This window comes from Heliangelus exortis, chromosome Z (assembly GCF_036169615.1).
Source record: "Heliangelus exortis chromosome Z, bHelExo1.hap1, whole genome shotgun sequence".
Classification (NCBI taxonomy): Eukaryota; Metazoa; Chordata; class Aves; order Apodiformes; family Trochilidae; genus Heliangelus; species Heliangelus exortis.
The window spans coordinates 41,180,439-41,204,038 of NC_092454.1; the positions used below are offsets into that span (position 1 = coordinate 41,180,439).

Below are 23,600 nucleotides of genomic sequence, written 5' to 3' on the forward strand. Positions count from 1 at the left end.
TGCCTTGAATAATAATAAAGCTAAGGTTACACTGCAAACTTTGGATTTTGAAGGAAAAGAACAGGTGCTATATTTTAACAGTATGTTATATAACGAAATTGTGTCAGGAAATATTAAGACACTTCTTTGAATCTAAAGAGCCGCAGAACTAGAACAGATATAAAATACCAACTTGTGTATCTCTTGATTAATTTCATTAGCATCTCTTCTGGCCTTCCAATATCCAAGTATTTTGCAGACTGACTTAAAAAAGTACATACATCCAATGTTGGTATTAAACATATCATGAATCTCCCATGTGCAAACTGAACTTGCAGAGCACAGGCTGTCAATGTCACTGTAAATACAAAAATATTGCAATTTACTGTGTACAGCCACATCCCTGCAGCTGCACAGACAGTGGTCAGCAGAAACAGAGCCTGTGCCTTCATCTTCCAACCAGAAACCTTACTGTGTTTCTGTGTACCTATTAAGAAGAAATTAAAAAATAGAGCTAAATAGATTTCATTTAAGGGTTTATTTTCACCTCAGATTCTAGAAGATCCTTATGATTCACAATTAATTCTATATTTTTTTTAATACTTACAAATAGCTCTTTTAAAAGATTCAGACAGCAGAGCAAGTGATAATTTAAATTGATATTAAATGTTTTGCCCTCTTAAGACAGCAGTTTTCCATTGCAAAATTCCATAAGTCTGTTTCTTTACAAAATAATTCAAGCTCTTAAAAAAAAAGTAAAATTAAATAATTTCCCTGGTAAATTATTTATATACTCAGCTCTATGTATCATGACATGTATCAAAATGGAAAAGTATCATAGAAATATAATTTTTCTTGCATTTTTAACTTAATTTAATCAATTAGATGACTTAAGGTTTCTTATTTTAAGCACCATACATTAAATACTAACCATATTCTTACAGTAGATTAGTAAAGAATTGTGACACTTTTCTCTAATAATTTTGCAAACATTTTTCACCTAAAATACACAAGTCTCTTACAGTGTTCAAAATATCAGCACTTCAGAACAGACTGCTTTAACATCTGCACATCACCAGGGTTCCCCCTAAGGAATTTTAAATGATGCCTGCCTGTGCTGAATAAAGTGCTAACTTGCACCTTGCATTTCAAACTGTGTCCTGAGCAGCCATCCAGTTGGTACAACACCAGCTGAATTCCCAGAGGCTACTGTTCAATCAGGCTTGACTGCAATTATCATGTCAATATTTTGTGCTCCGATATGCAGATATGCACATATGCAAGCTGCATAATACCTTCTTCTCCATGGAATGTTGACTTATGTTCAATGTTCTGAGAATTTTTAATGAAACAGGATATTAAACTTTCATCAACTGTAGAAAATCACAGTTATTTGACCTTAGATAGAAAGGTTGTACTCCTATTATTCTGTCCACTTTGAGTGATAATAACTAGTGAGTACACTTAATTTTTAACGCAAAGGGACAAAAGTTATGGCCTTTAAAAATGTGTTACATCTTGTTTACTTCTTCATTCTCCTGCCATCCTGTTTCCTATTAAACTTGCACAAGAGTCAAATGGTAAGTGGTCTAAGAGAGCTTGTGCAAGCTTGTTATCATAACTTCAAAAGGTCCAAAATACAGGCTTAATTATTTTTCAATTAATGTCAGCAATCTATATTGTTCATTCATGCAGCACATTCACTTGTCATTTTTACTACATTTGTGGACCACCAGTTAGTGAGGAATCTCTCAATCTATTTAATGTTTCTTCCACAATTTGATGTTAAAAGGATGTAGCTAAGCATGGGCCAAGTTCACGATTATTTTTAAAAAAATTTCTTTAATTATGTCTGATTGCTTGCTCTTCAGCCATGTTTTTGTCCACTTGTGCACCATTAGACATTTGTAACTCCCCAGGAAGGAATACAACAAAGCTCTCTTAATCACTAACATTCAGGTTGCCATGGTTTCCCAAGAATGGCCAGCAATTCAAAATCCATTCTTGCCCTTTTTTAAAGGATTTCAGGACACAACACACTTGGAATTTAGGTGTGGAAAAACATTTATGAAAGGCATTTTTGCCAGATGTAGCTATCTGTAGGTAGGCTATCATCTAGGGTGATACAAACCACATTCACATCTACCAAGTCTTGTATAACTGTCACAGTTTGATGGCTAATGGGTCCTGCTACATCTCCCTTCCAGAAGAAAAATGCATCAAGTAGAAGCCCTCCAGGAAAAGTAGAGTCAGTTGACCTGTCAAGATTTCATACATTATAAGTCTAAAGGAGAGCTCCCAAAGTTTACAAAAATATTTCAAAATCTTTGATACTCTGATCTGAACTCCAAACCTATTTGAGTTTACACACACTTAGCTGTAAAAGCTACCTTCTAGAATTTTTTTCTTTCAGCTTATCATCAAAAAAAGACTGTTTCAAAAGGGAAGTGAACTAGAAATAGCACGCTCTTTACATAATACTGAGATCAATAGTATTTAAAGTAGCTGGAAAGTACACTAACATAAGTAGTACCTTTACAATGGCTTGTTTGAAAATACCTGGAGGCTTTTACATATCCCAAAGGCATTTCTCATTTGCACAGTAAAGATAATTTTTTGTTTATATCTGAATATTAAAATGGGAATATAGTTACAGTTATCTAGCAAGAACTGCAAAGACTGCTGAAAAGTAAAATATCATTGGTGTATTACAGGAATCAACAGCACAGCTATAAAAAAGCACGAGCTACATTTTCACTATTTTAGGGCAGAAAAACTTCTATTCTGGGACCATGAAAATAACTCAAAATAGCAGACAAATATTGGAAACCTACTATTAATTCCCCTCTCTGACCCCCGAATTACACTTCTTACATTTTTCTGGTTCATTTGAGGAAAAGATACAATAAGGAATTGTCTAATGCTACAAATATAAGTTAATGTGCAAAACATTAATTACCTCAGTGTGTGGCTGGTACTGCCCACTCAATTTCTACTAATATCTATTTCTTTCTTTTTTCTTGATCGCACACCTGTGGTGTAAAAGCTTTTAAGTGAACATTTTGACCTTTCACACTTGCATCTTTTTATTCCTGTTACTGTAGCCTCCTACAGAAAATCTGGATGTTGCTTTCACCAGTTTAAAGACTAAAATCTACTGAACAACATTGTCTGGTTCATTACATATTTGATATAGGACACACACAACTATGCTTCCTTAGGTTCTGCTTACTTCAATTAGGTAGCTCATTTCTGATCTCTTTAACAAAATGTCATGGGCACTGAAAGTTTTACTGGTTATGGAATTTTTGGTGCAAAGAACACATTGAAAGATTAAGGTATGGGAACACTAGTGGTAACCATGTCACAAACAGAAACAGCAGGAGGTTTAAACTCATCTCATCTTAAAATACCCTGCTAAGCCAGAGAAAGAAAGTATTATCACCTTGGATACCACCAGGTCATTTTGCTTGCTAAATAAATAGAGCAAAAAGGTAAAAAAGTCTCCAAGAAGGCTTAAGCTACTTTTTAGTAGATTTCAGCGTAAACTTCAAGTTTCCAGCTCTTGTCTGATATATTAATTTAAAATACAGAAAAACAGGTTGTAAGCATCACAGATCTACCAGGTGACATGCTTCAGGAGTCATTTTCCTAAAAACTGTTATTTGGTAATCCAATCTCTTGACCCTTTAAATCCACACATATTTCCTAGATGAACAAATCCAGAAAAATCACTTGTCCTGTTATTTGCTGGACAGCAGCAGCGCTAGCAGAAGGAATCAAGTGCTTCCTTCATTTGCAGACATCAAGTTGGGTGGGAGTGTCGACCCGCTCCAGAGTAGGAAGGCAAAGGGCCCTGGGCAGGTTGGATCAATGGGCCGAAGACAATTGCATGACATTCAAACAAGGCCAAGTGCCAGGTCCTGTATTTTGGCCTCAACAACCCCGGGAAGCACTACAGTCTGAGGGAAAAGTGGCTGGAAAGCCACCTGGAGGAAAAGGACCTGGCGGGGTAGGTTGACACCCATCTGAATATAAGCCAGCAGTGTGCCCAGGTGACCAAAAATGCAAACAACACCCTGGCCCGTATCACAAATAGTGTGACCAGCAGAACAGGACTGATTGTGCCTTGTACTCAGCACCGGTGAGTACTTGACTGCACCTCTAGTATTGTGTTCAGTTTTTGGCCCCTCACTACAAGAATGACATGGAGGTGCTGGAGCGTCCAGAGGAGAGTAAAAAAGCTGGTGAAGGGTCTGGACAATAAGTCCTATGAGGAAAGGCTGAGGGACCTGGGATTTTTTTAGTTTGGAGAAGAGAAGGCTAAGGAAAAACCTTATCACTCTTGCCAGCAATCAGAAAGGTGGTTGTAGGGAGGTGGGTGTTTGCCTCTTCTCCCAGGTAAATAATGATAGGACTAAAGGAAATGGCCTGAAGCTGCACCAGGGGAGGTTTAGACTAGACATTAGGAAGAACTTTAATTAATGAAGAGTATTCAGGCACTGGAACAGGCTGCCCAGGGATGTGGTGGAGTCACCATGTCTGAAGGTATTAAAAAAACATGCAGACATGGCACTTCAGGACATGCTTTAGTGGGCATGGTGGTTTTTTTCTGGATCAACAGTTGTACTCTGTGACTTAAGAGGCCTTTTCCAACTGTGATGATTCTGTAATTCTATGATTCTCTGGAAATCTAATTGATGTATTGGAACCAACATAAAACAACACTATACTAATATTAAAAAAAAAAACAAAACCAACATTCACTGCTGTAAGGCAGGGAATAAGACAAAAACCTTTGAGATGATAAGGGTATGAAGAATACAGTCATGAAACAGGAGCTACTTAGGAAAAATATTATGGAAAGTGATAGCTGGAAAAGTTAGGAGAGGATATATGGGGTTGTAAATACAGAAGATCCACAGGTAAAGCTGGGCTAGAAATTATTTCCAAAGCAGCAGTTAGACCATTCTCAGGCAAAAGTTGAAACTACATCAGTTAAAGAGAAAAACACACACTATTACTCCATCCGTCAGCTCAAAGCAACCCCGAAGTTCGAAGTCATGATTAGTAAAACTCCATATACTGAATGGGCTTTATCCAAACCTACTCCAGGATCTTCTGGAGTAATAACACCTAAAAAGATGCTATGGAAGCAATTTCTTCTTTCTTAATTCAGTAACTCTGAGAAGCATGGGAAAGGTATGATATAGATGTATAGCCTTGATTTCAGAAAAGGTATTCTTTAACATTCTTTTGAAAGATGAGGGGAGATTAAAAAAAAAACTGTTTAAGCACCTTAATGGAAGTACATTGTCACACTTTCACATAAACGTACCAACCAGCATCCTCTATACAAACTGCAAAGCACATGCACAGAATACATTATACTTTTGTATATACCATATACCTTTGTATATAATAGACTATTAATATACATAAAACTTCTTTAGCAAGTCTTCCGATAAACAGAATACTACATTAAAAGGGTTATACAAACATTCCCTTCTGTTTTAAAAAAAAAATCAGCTCATCATCACACTTGTGGCCATTTGGGGTAGTATATAAAAGCCTCATCTTTATTGTTTCAATCAGCACAACTCACATACGATTATTAATTTCTTTTCTGAATAAAGTATAAAATAATGTACAGCAAGGGGCAGCTACCAAGCATAAAAATATTTCCTCTAGTCATGAAGGAGGATAAACAAAGAAAGGCTGTATCTTATGTAGGCATACAATTCAAAAACTCAAAATAATTCACTGCATTCACCTTTATTTAAATGCATGGTTTCTAACATCTCTACGCTTCAGTTTATCCTAATATTGTGATTATTTTTATATGCAACATGAATAAAAAATGTAAATATGCCTGAACACCTCTGTTTCTATCTTATGAAGCTTCACGTAAAAGAGATGAAGTTTTCTATATTGTTGTTATCTATAAAACGCAGTCAACGCAAAACACTTCTTTAATGTTTACAATATTCTTATGCTTATATACATGCAATACATTCATATATTTTGTAGTATTTTTATATATTTTAGCAGGTATTGCATTTTTTATGTACGAATATTGATAAACAACATCCTCATGAAAATGACAAATTTTTTATCATGAAGCAAGTCAGTAATAACCTGCATTTAAATACAAATGAGGGATATGCTGTAAATCCTGTTTCTCATTAAAATTATTTCCCAAATCAAAACACAATCAATGTGACAGTAGTACACTGCCCTTAACAGCCAAGCTACTGTTCTCTGAAAGTAAGTTTACCAGTCACAGGCAGAAGGTATTTGACATCATCATTGGTGACCATATATCACCATTTTTTTCATTTTTGTAACATTTTTAATATCCTACACAACTCAAAACTAAAAAGATAAGGAATATGATATCAGTAGGGGTTACTTGTTTATTGTTGTTATCACATTAAATCTTTAAACTCACCTTTCCACAACCAAGCTTACAGCCTGAGTAAGATCTGGACTTGACACCTGGAGACGTTTCCACAGAGACCACACAAATTCTTTATCAGCCTTAGAAACAGAGTAAAAAAAAAAGAAAAAAATACATGAAATGTATGCTATGCCTTTTTTAGATTAAAAGCCTTTACTGTGCATATTCAGAAGAAAATTACAAGAAAACCTCTACTCTAGTGAGAATTCCCTAAGAGTTACTCACTACCATGTGAATTAAAAAAACATGGCAAAAAGGACTTGAATAAACAAAGTTTTAACCACATAGAATTTTGAACGAAGACAAAGGCCTACAATCAACAATAAAAGAGTATGCATTGTGACATATGTAGCAGAAATCCATATTATTCAAGCAAGGCTATATTTTGCTATAGCAATTACTGGTACTTCTGAGAGCTGGACAAATTTTATTAATAAACAGGGAGCCTGGAATACATGCTCTAACATCAAGTTTCACCACATGTAGTTCTTGGATTTTATTTCAAACTGGAAAGCAAAGCAGTCTTCTGACAAACTCAGCCATCTTGTACTAAATAAAAGCTTCTTAAAAAATTCTCAGTTGAGAGCAAGAAGACACTGTCCTTTAAAATTACACTTAAAGTTTGAGAAAACTATATGTTGGTGAGAAGGTTTGAGATTTGCATTTTCAAATACACGCAAGTTCGTTTTGTGCACTAGTGTATTTTCATTCAAATACAGTTCCATTTCTGGAAACACTAGTACTGATACAGTTACATTACAAACTAAAACCATAATGGGATAATTATATTAAAAGGCGGGGGGTCAGGGGGGGAAATCAGCAAAAGATGAAGACAAGGAGCAGTAAGAAAGTGTATGGATTTTAACCATGGACTGGATTAAGACCAAACCTGCTAAAACCAGCCTAACATAAAATTATATATTAATGAACCAAAACCATCATACTGGCAGCTAGGTCTGTTGAACAGTTAAAAGTATATGGGACTGCAGCTTAGTATCTCTTTTACTAGGTTTTTTGAATGTTAGAGAAATAGAGTTTGCATGATAAAAACACGTAACTTAAAGGACCATTTGTCTGCTTCCTTCTTCTCCCAAGCTTCTTGAATCTTATCTACTAAGATATCACAGGCACCATTAGTTATCCAGAACCTCACTAAAATGGGCTGAACAAAACACAGAATATTTCATCTCAGCACAGTACAATTCTAATCCTCATCAAAAGAAACAGAAGATCCAAGTTCCTATCTTCACCTCCACTTTTTCGCTTTTTTTCATATGCTCTTATGAAAATGTTTATTTTCCTGACTTCTCACTTGCCATTTTTAAGAACAAATTGCACCTTTGGTAACCATAATGTGAGCCCATGGCTTTTTAGATAAATCTGAAAGCAATGGTCACCTACAACACAAAAAACCTGAACAAAATTACAAGTTTTACAGGGCTCACAATACTCAATAAAGACCCCATGCTGTATAGCTAGACTAAGTCTCAAGAGCAGAAATTGCTTTTTCTATTTCTTCTTTTAATTTGCTCCTCATCAGTTTCGCCTTCTATAAAGCAGGCTTGAACTTTACAAGCAGTATCAGTTCAATCACATGACAATCACTGCACCTTAATTTATCTCGTTCTTCAGAACAAGAAAACCATCTCCAATATGAAATTTTAAAAATCTCTTTAAAGCTATGAGATTTTTATCAAGAGTCATCAGTATACCAAGTCAAAATGATATCAAAATTATCAACACCACAACAGCAAAATACATCAAATTACACATACAACAAATTTTAACAAGATTTACAGAAGAAATAGAAGATATGATTGTACCGATTGTATTATTTTAGAGGAAAGCCTTAAAGATATTAAGTTCCAAGGGGACTTTCTTTCAAATTTAGAAATATACATATTTTGAATTTTAAAATTTAGTAGAGAAGTGAGGAAACACTGAACTTGGAAGAAAAGGTAAGAAAAAAGCTGAGCAAGTGAGAAATCAGTGGTTTTAAAATTGCTGGTTTAAAAATTATCTTCCACTTTCAAATATTGTAACTTCTAGATTGTATTTCTTGAAGTCTTTAAAAGCCATATACTTCTTCCACCAGGCAAGGAAGAAAACTTTATGGAGATTTCATGCATTAAAGGTATTGTAAAACCAGCAAAATTCACCTAGCTACTGTAAGAATGGAAACCACTAACCAACAAGCTTTCTGACTGTGTTGGAAAGTAAATTAAAAAAAGGCTCTGGCCACAAACACCTTAAAATCCAACACTATTGCCATCTTATACAAACAGGCTTACAGCAGTTTGTCTTTCATAAAATTAGAGAAATTTCAGCTAACTGCCTCTGTAGTTTGTACTGAACTTTTACAGTGTTGACAGGGAGATTAAATTTTTGTTATTTCCAAACAAAGCCAAGCAATTAAGAAATGACTTTGTGTAAAAAAAAAAAAAAAATAGGGTACAAACAGTATTCCACCTGCTAACACTCAAAGGTCCTGAGTAAAGCAAACAATCAAAATTTCTGATGCTGATTTATGACCTCAAGAGTCTTGTCCAGTTGAGTTGTGTGTTTCATCACAGAATCAGCTGGGTTGGAAAGGACCCCAGAGATCATCAAGTCCAACCCTTGATCCCTACCACTGCAGTTACCAGACCATGGCACTGAGTGCCACATCCAGTCTCTTTTTAAATATCTCCAGGGATGGAGAATCCACCACTTCCCGGGGCAGCCCATTCCAATGCTTGATCACCCTCTCAGTAAAGAAATTCTTTCTAATGTCCAACCTAAACCTCCCCTGGCACAACTTGAGACCATGCCTTCTTGTCTTGCTGAGAGTTGCCTGGGAAAAGAGACCAACCCCCACCTGGCTACACCCTCCTTTCAGGGAGTTGTAGAGAGTGATGAGGTCTCCTCTGAGCCTCCTCTTCTCCAGGCTGAACAGCCCCAGCTCCCTCAGCCTCTCCTCATAGGATCTGTGCTCGAGTCCCTTCACCAGCCTGGTTGCCCTCCTTTGGACCTGCTCCAGGACCTCAATATCCTTCCTGAACTGAGGGGCCCAGAACTGGACACAGGACTGAAGCTGAGGCCTCACCAGGGCTGAGTACAGGGGCAGAATCCCTTCCCTGGGCCTGTTGGCCACACTGTTCCTGATACAGGCCAGGATGCCATTGGCCTTCTTGGCCACCTGGGCACACTGCTGGCTCATGTTCAGCTTCCTGTCAATCCATATTGGGATTTAATGATTTGGGTTTGCTTACCAGTACAATTCCTTAACTTTTCCATTTACAGTTTGGTATACAGGACCACAGAAGTAGATGGACTTTCTGCTTATTTATTATTAAAAGAGCTGAGACACCTTCTGCATGACTCCAAAAACAACTATCAAGTATCAAAGTTAATACAAGCAGCACTGGTTGCCTTTTGTCCTGCCCTGCAGGTTCCTAGACACTCCAGGTTCCAGGTGGGAAACAGCACGAGGCATCACAAGGAGAGAGAATAGTTCATAACTTTCAGACACATACTTCTAAGCACAGCATTTCTCCATTGAAGAAACACAAAAAGGGAAAGCTACAGTAACACAGAAGTGAATTGTTCCTAATGAACAAGCTAGTACAAAATATATATGTGCTATAAAATGGGAGGAACATGTTCACATCCCTTCTGTGATTCTTGCTAAGTACCCAGGACGTACCGAGTCTTTGGCAATCTAGTCTCTACCTAAACTGTGCCAGGTCTCTTAGAAATTGACCTTTTGATAATACATAAAATATGAAGTGTCAATGAATCTTGTCTTCCTAATGAAAACAGTCAGTTTCAAATCATCTTTCAATTGAATAAGCAGTTCAGATTAACCTCAAAGCACCTACAACTATTCACAAACAGGACTTTCAAAATTGTCCACTGAAAAGAAAATTGAGAGAATACAAAAAAAAACCACAACACACAAACAAAGTCCCTAGTCACCTGCAAATAAGTGAAGTTACAAGAATTTTCACCAGAAGTGCACCACCATTTCAATAAACACTGTTTATTTCTGATGATAGTAGGAACTGGTATGTAAAGCTCCTACTGAAACCTATGAATGAGCACATATAAAACAATACAGCAGTGCTTTTAGTCATAAACAGATATTATAATCTAGATCAACAAATGCTTTTCTCTATACATTTGTATTTCTGCAAATACACACAAATCGAAGCAGCTAAGTGGACTTCTACCAGGACACAAATGCATCTTGAAATATATGTTACAACTGAATAAATAAAATACCATCTGCAGTTAAAATTCTGTGAACTTTATTACATGAAATTTAGATGGAAATGTACAAAATTCTTCATTGTGACAACAAAATACTAGTAAAACATTAGTCACAGAATCCTAAGTAACCATAAAATGTGACTTTGTTCTCTTTAACATGCCAAACATTTTAACTACTAAAATAATTTCATTTAACAAGCAATTAAGCATTTTGTATAAATGAATGAGTATTAGCCAGAAATTATTAAGAGTTTTAAGATGAAAAGAAGTTTTAACAGCCTTTTTAAGCTCTTGGCACACTTACCTAATGGACTGAATGGTCTTGGGAGCCAAACAATTTCTTCCAAAAAAGGGCCGATTAGTGTCTGAAGTTGGCACAGAAAAATACTACAGCTGTCAAGGCCTGGGATGTATCAATCTTCAGCATACCCAAGGAACATTCAGTCTACTCAAGTGTATATTAACAGCTCAAGAGGTCAGCAAGAGTGTACCTTGAACAGCTGAGAACTCTATATACACAAGGCAGAATACTGATGTAAAGTTAGTGAAAATTACTCATTATAACTAGGATTATTCACAACACATCTAATGTCAGATAAAGAGACTCACCCTGCAATCAAGTGTGCGTGCCAGAAGAATTATGAAAGAAAAGAGAGCACACTGCATACTGTCTGAAAAGTGGGATTCTTCCCTCAGCCTACAGTGAAAGTAATAGTTGTTTATCATCACACAGAAAGACAAAGAAATGAAAACTAACTTAGGCCTTGGATGTGTTCTTTGCAAAAAAAATTGCATTTTTCTTATTGAATTTTAACAGCAGCAAGCACAGATGCTGGAACAAATGTAAGATAAGCCACTGAAAAAGGTTTCATGGCATGACTAGCTACAGCAAAGGTATTTGCTTGCAAGTGAAGTTTTTTAATTTTTTAAACATTACTGTAACTCAGAAAAAACAAGGAATGCTTCTGGTTTATGACTAGGTAAAGACGAATACTGTTATTTAATTTAGAACAATTTACTTTCCTTTTGGAAGTGAAATCCAAGCATATATATACTGCTCTGAACATTCTAAATCGGAAGTATGTGAAAGTGTATCATTACTGCACAGTTATTTGTCTAAAGGAAACTAAGTTACTTAAACATAGAATGTTTTGGGTATTTTTACACTGTTTTATTAAGGCGAACTACCTGGCATTCTTTTAAAGTACTAATAATGAATTGATCCGAAAATCTTTCAAATTAGCAGTGAGAAGAAGGCCAGAAGCATCTTTTCTACTTTGTTCACAGGAATGATACATTCATGACAATTTGTATCAAATTTAAAGGCACATTCAATATTTGTTTAAGTGTCTTTCGTGCTCTATGTTGACAATGAGCATAAAAAGAAAAAGAAAATCTTCTGTATAAATTAACATACCAAGCATCTCAGTTACCTATAGCTGGTGTTTATATGGATGTACTTCAAAGTATGTTAACTATTAGTAGTGTTTGTATCACACCTGAAATTTTTATAGCATTACAAATTATTATTTACTAATTAGGAAGAAACCATCTTCTGAAATCAGGAATAGAACACCCTCAGAACACAAAACAACCAAAAAACACACACAAAAAAAAACACCTCCAAAAAAAAAACAAAAACCAAAGAAGAAACTAACAAACAAAAACCAACAACAACCAGCCTCCTCCCTTGGAAGGATAGAGGGAGCTATTGATTTACTGTTAATCTTTAGTTAGTATTCTATAATAATCAGATACCAATAGTTTTCTTTATTAGGAAGTTAATATTTCAATAAAAAGTTAAATACACATGATTCTCAGGTTCAAAAAATTCATATGGAAATGCAAAATACTATATGGAATGGGGGGGGAAAGAGGCACTGTAATAACATGGCTGGCATAAGCATTGAAACACCTGCACAAAAATATAATATCGATTGTTTTGGAGACCCACAACATCTATTATACTTCTGACTAAAGAGCTCAAGCCTTTAATCAAGATGACATGTTACAGTTCAGATGCAAGTGAGAGACCTTCTTCCTGATGTCTCACAAGACTTTTAAAGTCACACTGCTGCATGTTGTCAATGCAATCTCTCTTCATCTTGCTTTGCCAGTGTTTCTTCAAGAATATAAGATATGAGTGGGGACCACATACATGAATGTTCTCTACACAACACACATAGTCCTGCTGAGTGGTCACAGTACAGAATAATATTACAATTTACAGAACCTATCTTCAAGGCACTACACTTTTCAGGAACCCAGAAAGTCACTACAAAACAACACTCATCAGTGTTTCACAAGAAAACTTAGTGCATTATACAAACCAGGTCCTATAGATAACATTAGGTTATTTTCAAGATCACAAAAGTCCCTATTATATATAATCACAAGGTAGAGATTTGTATCTGACCTGACCAGATTGATAGCTGTAAATCAGATGCTATCAGTAAACAAGTGTACTTTCCTCCCTCCTTTTCCAGTTTCTTAATGTGACAGTAGAAGGGGTAGATAACCAACGTGTAATTTTATATTAGAAATTTATCCTCCAGCCATAATTTTCTAGTTAAACAATTTTCTGTTCTCTTGTCTCTGTTGATAGTTTTGGCAACAGTGATATTTTAAAATAAAAAATGAAAAAATACTACATACTTCCTACTTACAGATTTTGAATATTAGCAAACTGTGTTAGCAGAAATATATACACATACTTCTCCACAAGATAGCATCCTTACTATCAGAAGTCTGTTGAAAATAAACCATTAAATGTTATGTTACAATGCTGATGCATTGTGGTCTAAGTAGTCTAAGAAAAAACATTAAGCATGATTTATACTAAAAGATATTGTCATCACATGACTTAATAAAAGGCCTCCCAGATTAGTCCATCAGTGACAAAAAGAAAGCAATGCACTTAACTGAATAATTTCACTACACGTTCTTACTTGACATAAATAACTGACTCATTATGGCAGCAATGGACAAGACATACAAGATATTTTCTTGCCCATCATGACTAAGACAAATTAGTATCACTAAAGTACAGTCATGGGGCAGAAATAAACATGGTTAAATGGTAGAGAAGCTAGCAGATTGACACAGACAGGGACAAGTGACACAAAATATGTGTCACCCCCACCAAATAGCTAAAAATAAACTTCCTTTGCTGTTTGACAAAAAGTGAAAACACAGTCAGGATGCTCTGCATTCCTTTATTCACTGGTACATTCTTTACACCAGCAATCACCTTTTTCTGAGTACTAAGCATGAAAATGTAACAATAGGTTGATGTAAGAATTGTTTTCAAAGACCAGAGAGAATAGGAGAAAGCAAAGGGTTCTGTTCCAGAGGCAAGGATTTTCTTTAACACTTTTACAGCTTGAGGATAGGATGACTCATCTGTGAGCTTTCATTTTGAGCTGTAAGTACCTACACTAATTCAACTAAAACTAACCATGATCACTGAGGCAATTTGGCTGGAAGATGCACAGAATGGAACAGAACACGAATATTTCCAAAGCACACGACTACATTCTGGAAGTCCTAGATAATCTGAAGTTATTATCTAAGAACTGCATATCTCCTGAACCAAAATACAGTTTCACAAGAAAACCAGATTTACTACAGACATTTTCCTTCAGGGTAGCTATGTTGCAAACAGAAGACATCTCAGCACGTTCTAGAGGCATCCTCAGTGCAGCTGGACAAATTTTATGCAAGAACCTATTTCTCTGCTTGTAAAACACAACTTCTTATTGAGAAACAGCTTTTTTTTCCCATTCCCATTAAAGGCATCTTTTCCCTCTTGCCCATCTGAAGAAAAAATAACGATCACGTTGTTTTTAAAAAGGGCTAAAAAGGAGGACCCTGGGAACTACTGACCAGTCAGTATCATCCCAGTGCCCAGTAAAATCACAGAACAAATGCTCCTGGAAGCTATGTTAAGGACATGGATGACAAGAAGGTGATTAGAGACTGACAGAATGGCTTCACCAAATTGTAACTGACTAACCTAATGGCTACAGCAGTGTGCAAGTGAAGAGCTATAAGTGTCATCTACACTGAGTTCTGTAAAGCTTTTGATACAGAATCCTGTAACACTCCAATGAAGTGATGGATGGATAAGAAGTGGCGGGATAGCTCTGTTCATAGAGTTATAGTTAATGTCTCAATATCCAACTGGAATCCATTAATTAGTGGCATCTCTCCAGGGCCCATAATGGCATCAATACTGTTTACTGCCTTCAAAAATGACAGACAGGGAGGGAATAGACCCTCGGTGAGTTTGCAGATGACACCAAGCTGAGTGGTGGAGTTTCTACACCAGTGTGAAGGAATACCATCAGGAGGGACATCAACAGGCTTGTGCAAACCTAATGAAGTTCAGCAAGGTCAACTGCAAGGTCCTGCACCTGGTCACAGCAAACCCCAGCATAAATACAGACTGGGATCAATTGATTAACAGAAATCCTGTGGTAAAGGATTTGGATATACTGGTAGATTAAAAGCTGGATAGGAGGTGGCAATATGCACTTGCAGCCCAAAAAGAAAATCATACCCTGAGCTGCATAAAAAAGAAATACGGTCTCAAAGTCAAGAAACTCCCTACTCTTCTTTCATGACACCATACCTGGAATACTGCACCCATGTCTGCAGACCCCAGCACAAGAAAAACATAACCCTGTCTGTGGAGGTCCATAGTACTGCCACAGAAATTATCAGATAGATAAACCCCCTCTCCTGTGTAAAAAGATTGAGAGTTGGGGTTATCAACTGGAAAAGGCTTCAGTCTTTCAGTACTTATAAGAAATACAGAAATACAGAGAGTTCTTAACAAGGACTGTGGTGACAAGGGAAAGGGCAGCATTTTTAAACTGAAAGTGGGCAGACTTAGATTGGAGATAAGGAAGAGATTTTTTTATTACAAAGGGCACTGGAACATGTATGTGAATGCCCCATCACCGAAGGTTTCAAAGTCAGATTGGACTGAGCTTTGAGCAACACAATCTACTGAAAGACATCCCGGCATATGGCAGGGGAGTTGGACTAGTTGACCATTAAAGGTCCCTTCCAACCCAAACTGTTCTCCATGACTCCATGATCTCTATACCATGTTTTAGGTTCACATCTACATATTGGAGGCAACCTGAAGTATTTGCTTGCAGACTTACTGTTACTAATTACTTTATTGCATGCAAAAAAAGTATTTGTTTTTAAATCTTGCTCAGTTCACACTCAGTTCTACTCAAATATGCCAAGCACGTATTTTCCAGAAGGAAAGACCAGGGATGCAAAAATTTGTTAGCAAAGATTTGTCAAAAATAAGAAAAGCAGAAGAAAATAAACACCTATTCAGAAACACTGTTTCCATCTGTAATACATGAAGAGTAAGGCCTTTATTAACAACACCTGTACTAATCAGACTCATGTGATTTGGACTCCTTATGGAAAAAAATAAGAATATAAAATAACAAAAAAACAACCCAAGGCACCAAACAGCTGGCATCCCATGGCACCAAATAAATATGGTCTTGGCTTAATCACTAATAAAATAAATTAGTATTTAATGAATGGGAGCATTAAACACTTCACCCCATTTTGAAAAAACAGTATGGCTGTAACAGTTGATCCAGAAGAAATGTCAGTCTTCATACTGGTAGTTCACAACCACTTATATTTTGGTCACGAAGTCAGAAGAAAAAGAACCAAGTCAACATAAAAACACATGGCTAGAGAAGAAATATGGCCTTATAAATTTAATATTAGTTTCAATCCTCAGCTATTGATTTAAAAATATTTCTAATATGTACAATTAAAATGCATTCAATAGCTATTCATGTATCGTGAAACAACCCAATATATTGTTTTGTTAATGTTTTTCCTATTTACTTATTTGTAAATAAAGTGGAAAAGTTTAAAACTACTTGTAAATCACTGTCATTATGGCTATATTAGATTTTTAGCATGTGTCCTGGATATCATACTGGTCTGTTCTAGCAATCTTATCCGTTATGGATGCTAGTGATACCAAACAAGAGTTTTTGCATCCCTCCCTGACCCAAGACAAAGGAGTCCAGCCACCCACAAAGTACTGGGGTTTTTTCTGCAAACACAGGATAAAATTGATGATCAGAACAGAACAGGTCTACACACAGGTTTTCACAGTAAGCAGGAAACAAAGCATGAAACGCAGCCAAGTAGCAGCTGAAGCACCTGTCACTCCACTTTCTACAAAGTAACAGCCTACCTTCCTCTTTCCTGTCTACCCAGAAATGCTCAGACACACACACAGTTTTCTTAAGGCCTCTCTCCAACCACTGACAATGAAAAGAAGCAACAAGGAAGATCTCTTTACCACTTGTATTTATCACATTTTGACAGAAACTGTGGAAATTGTTACCAGCAGAACTGATACAGCAGCAGTTATGAACAGCTTACTGATCGGATCATAACTTTTTCAGTAACGGAAAAATTTCTAATTTTTAACCTAAAAAATGCATTTGTAATTTGAAAGCCATAAGCAGCAGTATTCTTTCTTGACTAAACGTTATGGTCTGCAGACCACTAGTGGCTGAGACACTGCCTTCTGAGTGCATATAAACTATGCCAAGGAAAACAGTGCTATGGTGTGCTCTCACATACACCTGTGAATTCCAAACAGAGCAGAGGAGTAGGTATATCAACCATCACTGACAGGAAAAAGCACTTGAGATAGAGAAGATAAGACTAACAAGAGCTCTCTAAAAGCAGTATATATAATTGTAAAAAAAAGACAGAGTACTCTCACTTGTTGCAAAACCATGAAGTTAGAAAGTCCTCAGTTAGGAAAGAACCACATTATTTTAGCAGCAAGACATGTTATGTTACATTTGAAATGGAAGCTGTAATGGATAAAATGAAGACTGTTGGGGTTTTTTTATACTCCTATTGGCTAAATTGTTAAGACACTTGTTTCAACATGAAACAGCAGTTTCAGTAAATGAAGAAAGAGGTTATAGGCTGGAAAACAGGAAATGAAGCTAATCAAACCAAAGGTCTTGCATAAATATTGCCAACAACTAGTAAAAGTAAAACAGGTGCCTGGTTCTTCCAACTCAGTATTTCCAAAAACATAAGACACTTAAACAGATGAGGAAAACCCACTCTCAAACCACAGTCTTGTTCAAAGTAAGGACATGAAAAAGTTTCCCACTACAAGGTACTTCAAACAGCTTTCCCTATCTTTTTATTTACAAAATAGGGGGTATGAAAGTGCCTCTAGCTCCATAGTTAAAAGACTAAGATCACCGAGTATGAATCTTCTGCTTCAACAATGCACGTAATTTTACCCCTGATGAAATACTGTCCACAAAAAGGACTGTAAGAAACCAACCAAATCAGATCTTAAAACACAGTCAACAGGTGAAGAAAACATGAATGCTAAAGAAAAAGACTCCTAGCATAGAAGCATCACACACAGAATAAGTTTCCAGAGATACAGCAAATCATTCCCCTTACAAAAACTAAAAACAGACATAACACCCCAATATCCTTTATCAGAAGCAATTATGCTTGAAAAAAAACAAAAAACAAAAAACCCCCCAAAAAACCCCCCCAAGCCCCCAAAAAAGCCCCCAAAAAAGCCCCCAAAAAAGCCCCCAAAAAAGCCCCCAAAAAAGCCCCCAAAAAAGCCCCCAAAAAAGCCCCCAAAAAAGCCCCCAAAAAAGCCCCCAAAAAAGCCAACAAAAAAGCCAACAAAAAAGCCAACAAAAAAGCCAACAAAAAAGCCAACAAAAAAGCCAACAAAAAAGCCAACAAAAAAGCCAACAAAAAAGCCAACAAAAAAGCCAACAAAAAAGCCAACAAAAAACCAACAAAAAACCAACAAAAAAGCCAACAAAAAAGCCAACAAAAAAGCCAACAACCAAAAACAACCAAAGAAAAAACAAAAAAAACAAAAAAAACAAAAAAAACAAAAAAAAACCCCAAAAAAACAAAAAAGAAACCAAAAAACCCCCCAAAAACAAAAAACCAAGAAACAAAAAACAACAACAAAAAAACAAACAAACAAAAGAAACAAAAAAACCCAAACAAACAAACAAACAAACAAAAAAAAAAAAAAAAAAAAACCAGCACCTTCATCTGCTTCATAGAATACATGGGAAAAAATAAGCCGAGGTAAAACACACAAAACTTTTACCCCCAGGCAGAGCTAAAAAAATTCCAGAGAAGTACATGGGTGTTGAAGATTTTTGCATGGAAGAGTCTTGCAATATTCAAGTGGTGGGCAACAACATAAAACCTAAACCAGAATGCAGCAGCTAGAGGAAGTAACAGAGAACAACTGCACTGCAAATCAGTTTGACCTTTGTCTTTCCATTGTCCCCCAATAATGTCAAGCCAGTCACAGAAACAGAACTAGTTCCTAAAGGAAAAAAAAAAATAATTACAATAATTACAAAAATCCATAGTTCTTTTACAGTTGCTTTCAGGAAAATTACTCAAGTGATTCTCAACCAAAATTAGGACAAGAGGGGCAAATTGCTGAAATTTCAAGTTGTTTATGAAGTGATTATCAAAATGATTATACAGTGTTTACTGAAGAGAAACAGTAATTTTACCAAAACAGCACAATGCAGAAGCAAACCCAGTATAAAGCTGAGAAGGTAAAAAAAATTATACAAGTCTCCTCAGCAGACAATTTGTGTGTGTTAGACGCTGCTCTGAAGTTGGCTTTCTTTTCTCTGGGAATTCCAACACAGAATTAAAAGACAACAAAATGTTCACAGAGTTACTGCAAATAAATAGTGGTTTAAGAAGGCTCTCCTCCAAGAGTAAATCCTCTCACTTGCTATGATTCAAGTTCCCACAACATTTGCAAGGGTATTCAAGAAAAAAACAAATACTGAAAACCTAGTCTGTCATAGCCAAGATCTTAGCTTTAGAAAAGAATGGAGAAAAAAAAATCTCTTCAAAATATCTTTACAATATCCCACGTTTACTTGGTGGGAATTGTTACCCAAAAGAGAAAAGAAACATGAAGAACCCTGATTTGAACATAAAGGTCACCATCCCAGGCTAGAAAAGCTTGTCCAGAATCATGGTGCAGAAAAGAGAAACTGGCATATCTGTAGTTGGAGCAAAGTTGGTCTGGAAAGCATCCAGGAGCTTCAGGAGCTTCATTAGCCAGAGATGGCTTCCATACATTTAGCTGATGGACTCCATTTCCCCGGGGAGAGACTTTGTTTTGCAAGTGCATTTTACATGACAGCAAATATAGTTGTGGAGAAGTAGAAAAGAATATTGCCATATTTTGTTGAAGTACTAGGTAGCTGTCTGATGTATACAACTCTACTTCTGTAACTTATTTAGTGTTCCCTACTGAGAATTAAAGTTCTCAGTCTCATGAGTTTGATTAATTTTGAGGGGTTCGGTTTTTTTTCCTTTGGAATAACAACACCCAAAAGGGTAAGACCTAAACAAATACCATAGTTCTGGTACACAGTTAAACTATTAAACCAGACTTCCATTGGAAGTCCATTTTGTTTCTGTGAATGGAACACTTGGAAGAAAATACAACTTAAGCAATTTTATCCAGCTTCCAGATTAAAAGCTAAAAAAAAAAAAATAAAAAATTAAAAAAAAAAAAAATGCTGAAAGGGTCTTGAGACATTTACATTACATTTTTATCCAAAATGCCTGCTAAGGCAGTCTCCAAAAGAGATAACCCTACTAATATAAGGGAAAGGAAACAGAAGACAAGGAAAATCTTAGTAGAAGATGAAACATTAGCACAGGTTGCCCTGAGGGGCTGCAGTCTGCAACCACAGAAATACTCAAAACCTGTGCGGACACAGCCCTGGGCCACCTGCTTTATTGTGGAATAGATGCTCTCAAGAAGTTTCTTTTAAATTAAAAAGTTTGATATTTCTGATTCACCAGACCTCAAAATGTTAGGTGATCACTTGAGACAAGAACCAAAGATCTTCCACTCTAACAAAATTAAGGAAATCACAGCAGATGAAATACAATGTCACTAAAGGGCAAGTAAAACTTTGTATTTCAACTCTAATTCAAGAAATTAGAAAAGCACAACAATAGCATTACCGATATATGTTTGTATTCCAGTGGCTCTATGCACACAATTTTCATATGAAATATGGACTTAAAATGGATTAACTATCCCTGAATAATTTTATCACTTGACTTTTACAACAGCTGAAGAATCTTAATGAAGACTATGTTAGTTAGCATCCAAATTAAAAGTAACTTCACAAAATTTTAAAAAAATGTTAATTAGCTTATATAAATCCTGTTTTGGAAAAGCCGCAAAACTGACTAGGTTATAATCTCATTAAAGTCTGTTTTCCCTCTTCTTTACCTAACATCCACATGCTTAAACATGCCTCTCAATATTTATCGATGGATTAATGAAATGGTAATGACATAGATGTCTACACCACAGTGCTTTCAGAGAAGAATCTCTGCTTACAGATTACTTCTTCACTTTCCTTTATATTTTATTAAAAACTGAAAATAAATCCTGAAGACATGCGTTTCCTGTTATTAGAGGGATGGCACACATCGAATTCGAGCTGGAGAGACTATTGCAGAACACTGACTGGGTCTGTTTTTAAACACTGGAACTACTTTCATGTTCTTTTTCACTTGCTTTTCCCCAAGAAAACCCATCTGATACAAAACAAAGAAATAAGACTGGCAAGATAATACACGAGAGTCAAAAGAAATAAATTTTAAAATATTTTCTGGTTGTTGATTTTAAAATTATTGGAATGGGTTTACCAAGGAGCATGTAGAAATGCACATCTAATTGAATTAATGTAAAGGGGAAATCAGATACTTAGCTACAATTTGTATACATCAAGTTACATTATTACAGTGATTAGAAATTCAGATTTTTACTATTTATGGCAAAGTTCCTATTCTTCATAATGCTCTTAAAAAATATTTCATGCTACTAGGTTTTAGTAATATACAATCTATGTTCAACTTGCAAACAAGCAGAGCACAGGGCCTTCTTTTCACTTCCACCAAATTTTGCCCAATAGTGCATGCCAGGAAGAGAAAGCTAACTGAATTATGATTATAAAGAGTTTTCTGAACTTCCCAGGTAAGACATGTAAGATATTCCCAAATTGTTCACTGTTCAGTATTCCTAAACATGATTTTTATTGTCAGTTCCCTCTCCCCGTTGGTTCAACAAGTTTTTGCAAGTCTATATTCTACCCACAGAAGAAATCCAATGCCAGTTGCTGCTTGAAGCAAAAAACCGCTACTAATTCACATGCTATTTTTCCTTCACAGATACAACATCCGTACCTATGCATCAGCCTGGAGCTTCATGGATTCAACCAGACCATGTGTCACAAGAAAACACTGTTTTGGTTACCAGGAATCAAGTGAGAAAGCAACCACAACATAAGCAATGAACGATCGACTGAGAAATGAAGGGATGGAAGGGAGGTCACCTGCAGATAGTCTGAAGGAACTTTTGGAAGTACAACCGTAATTGCAGCTAAAGCCCTCCCTCCCAGGAACGGCTTGGGTACACTTAATCCTGCTGCAAGATAGGGAGGGGGACAGATTAACCTCTACATGTTCCCCGAAGACCCACATTTCTCTAGAGCCCTTTCCCGGATTTGCCCCAGGCAGCACCCTCAGTACTTTTGCCATTATGCGTAACGCAAATAAACGGTGGCTTCCTGGGGAAAAAGAAATAAAAATAAAAACAGGAAGAAAAAGCTCTCAGGCCGAGTGGCTGCAACTTGATTCCCTCCGCGGAGGTGCACCCTGCCACGGGGCTCCCGTTTACACGGCGGCTGCGGGGCCGCCACGCCTGACCCGGGCACTGCCCCCCGCCACTGCCTGACCCAGGCACCTGACCAACAGGTGGGGCTTGCAGCCCCCCGGGGCGCCGAACCCGAATCCCACCGCCCAGGGACCCGCCGCGGGGGACACCCGAACATTCTGACCCCCCGGGGCCGGACGCACAGGACCTCGCATCGCCTGCTTGCCCTCCGGGTCCGCTGGAACCGGGATGTGGTGCTCCGCTTCAAGCAGCCCCTCACCGCAACGCCCGGAGGGAACGGCCCCACTCTTTGGTACCTGGCAGCGGCTCAGCTCTTCCTGCAGCTCTGCCACCTGCGGTGCTACCACCTCCGTGCGCTCCGAAGCCATGGCCGGCGTCGCGGGGAGAGCCTCTCTCCCCCTTCCAAAGGGGCGCTGAGAAGCGGGTCGGCGCCGGGCGCGGCGGGCGCGGAAAGCCCCCTGCCTGCTCGCCCGCCCCTGAGGGAAAAGGGAGAGAAACACTGCCGTGAAACATACAAATGAAAACTTTCCCCCCCTCGGCTGCACTTACCGTACGGGCAAGCGCCGGAAACCGCAGAAGAAGAGAAGGAGGAGGAGGAGGAGGACGCGGTGCAATGACGTCAGCGCAACTGCTACCCCGGCAGAGGGAAGGGGCGAGCCGCGGGTTTGAATTTGCCCGCCGGAGGGGCGCGTCCGCGCATGCGCCCTCCCGGAGCCGCTGGGCGCGCGGGCGGCCGTTGGTTTGTAACCGCCGTTGTAGGGAGGTGGCGTTACCCCGGCCGGGGCGGGATGGGGCGGGCGTGGGGCCGCGGGACCTTCTGTGGTGTCAGAAGAGAGGGGCACGTCGGCAGGGCAGGGTGCGTCAGCGCTTACCGGGCGTGGGATTTAAACCTTGTTGGTTGGAGTTGTCTCACGGTCTCTATTGTGATTCTAGATATTTGCATGCGACTGTTTCTGTGTGTTAGGCTGTGAGGTGCAGAGGATCCAACATACTTTTCTTTAGTAAGATATAGCATGTCTTTTTGGTTTGGTTTTTCTTTTTCCCCTCCAAATTGGGTACTAATATTTGGGACGTGAGAATCAGTATCTTGATTTTAGA

General features: G+C 37.6%; 1 protein-coding gene across 2 annotated transcripts in view; it reads right to left on the bottom strand.

Moving 5' to 3' along the window:
- CNTLN (centlein) overlaps positions 1 to 23,235 on the bottom strand; it is a 187,485-nt gene extending 164,250 nt beyond the window's left edge. The window contains exons 1-3 of one of the 2 annotated variants that reach the window (XM_071730388.1): positions 23,052 to 23,235; positions 22,799 to 22,978; positions 6,431 to 6,519 (exon numbers count right to left, since the gene is read on the bottom strand). In XM_071730388.1, coding sequence (XP_071586489.1) covers positions 6,431 to 6,519; positions 22,799 to 22,870 — 161 coding nt within the window. In that variant the 5' untranslated portion in view covers positions 22,871 to 22,978; positions 23,052 to 23,235. The remainder of the gene's footprint in view (positions 1 to 6,430; positions 6,520 to 22,798; positions 22,979 to 23,051) is intronic. The other variant, XM_071730387.1, reaches the window with a different exon arrangement.
- Between the last annotated feature and the right edge of the window lie 365 nt (positions 23,236 to 23,600).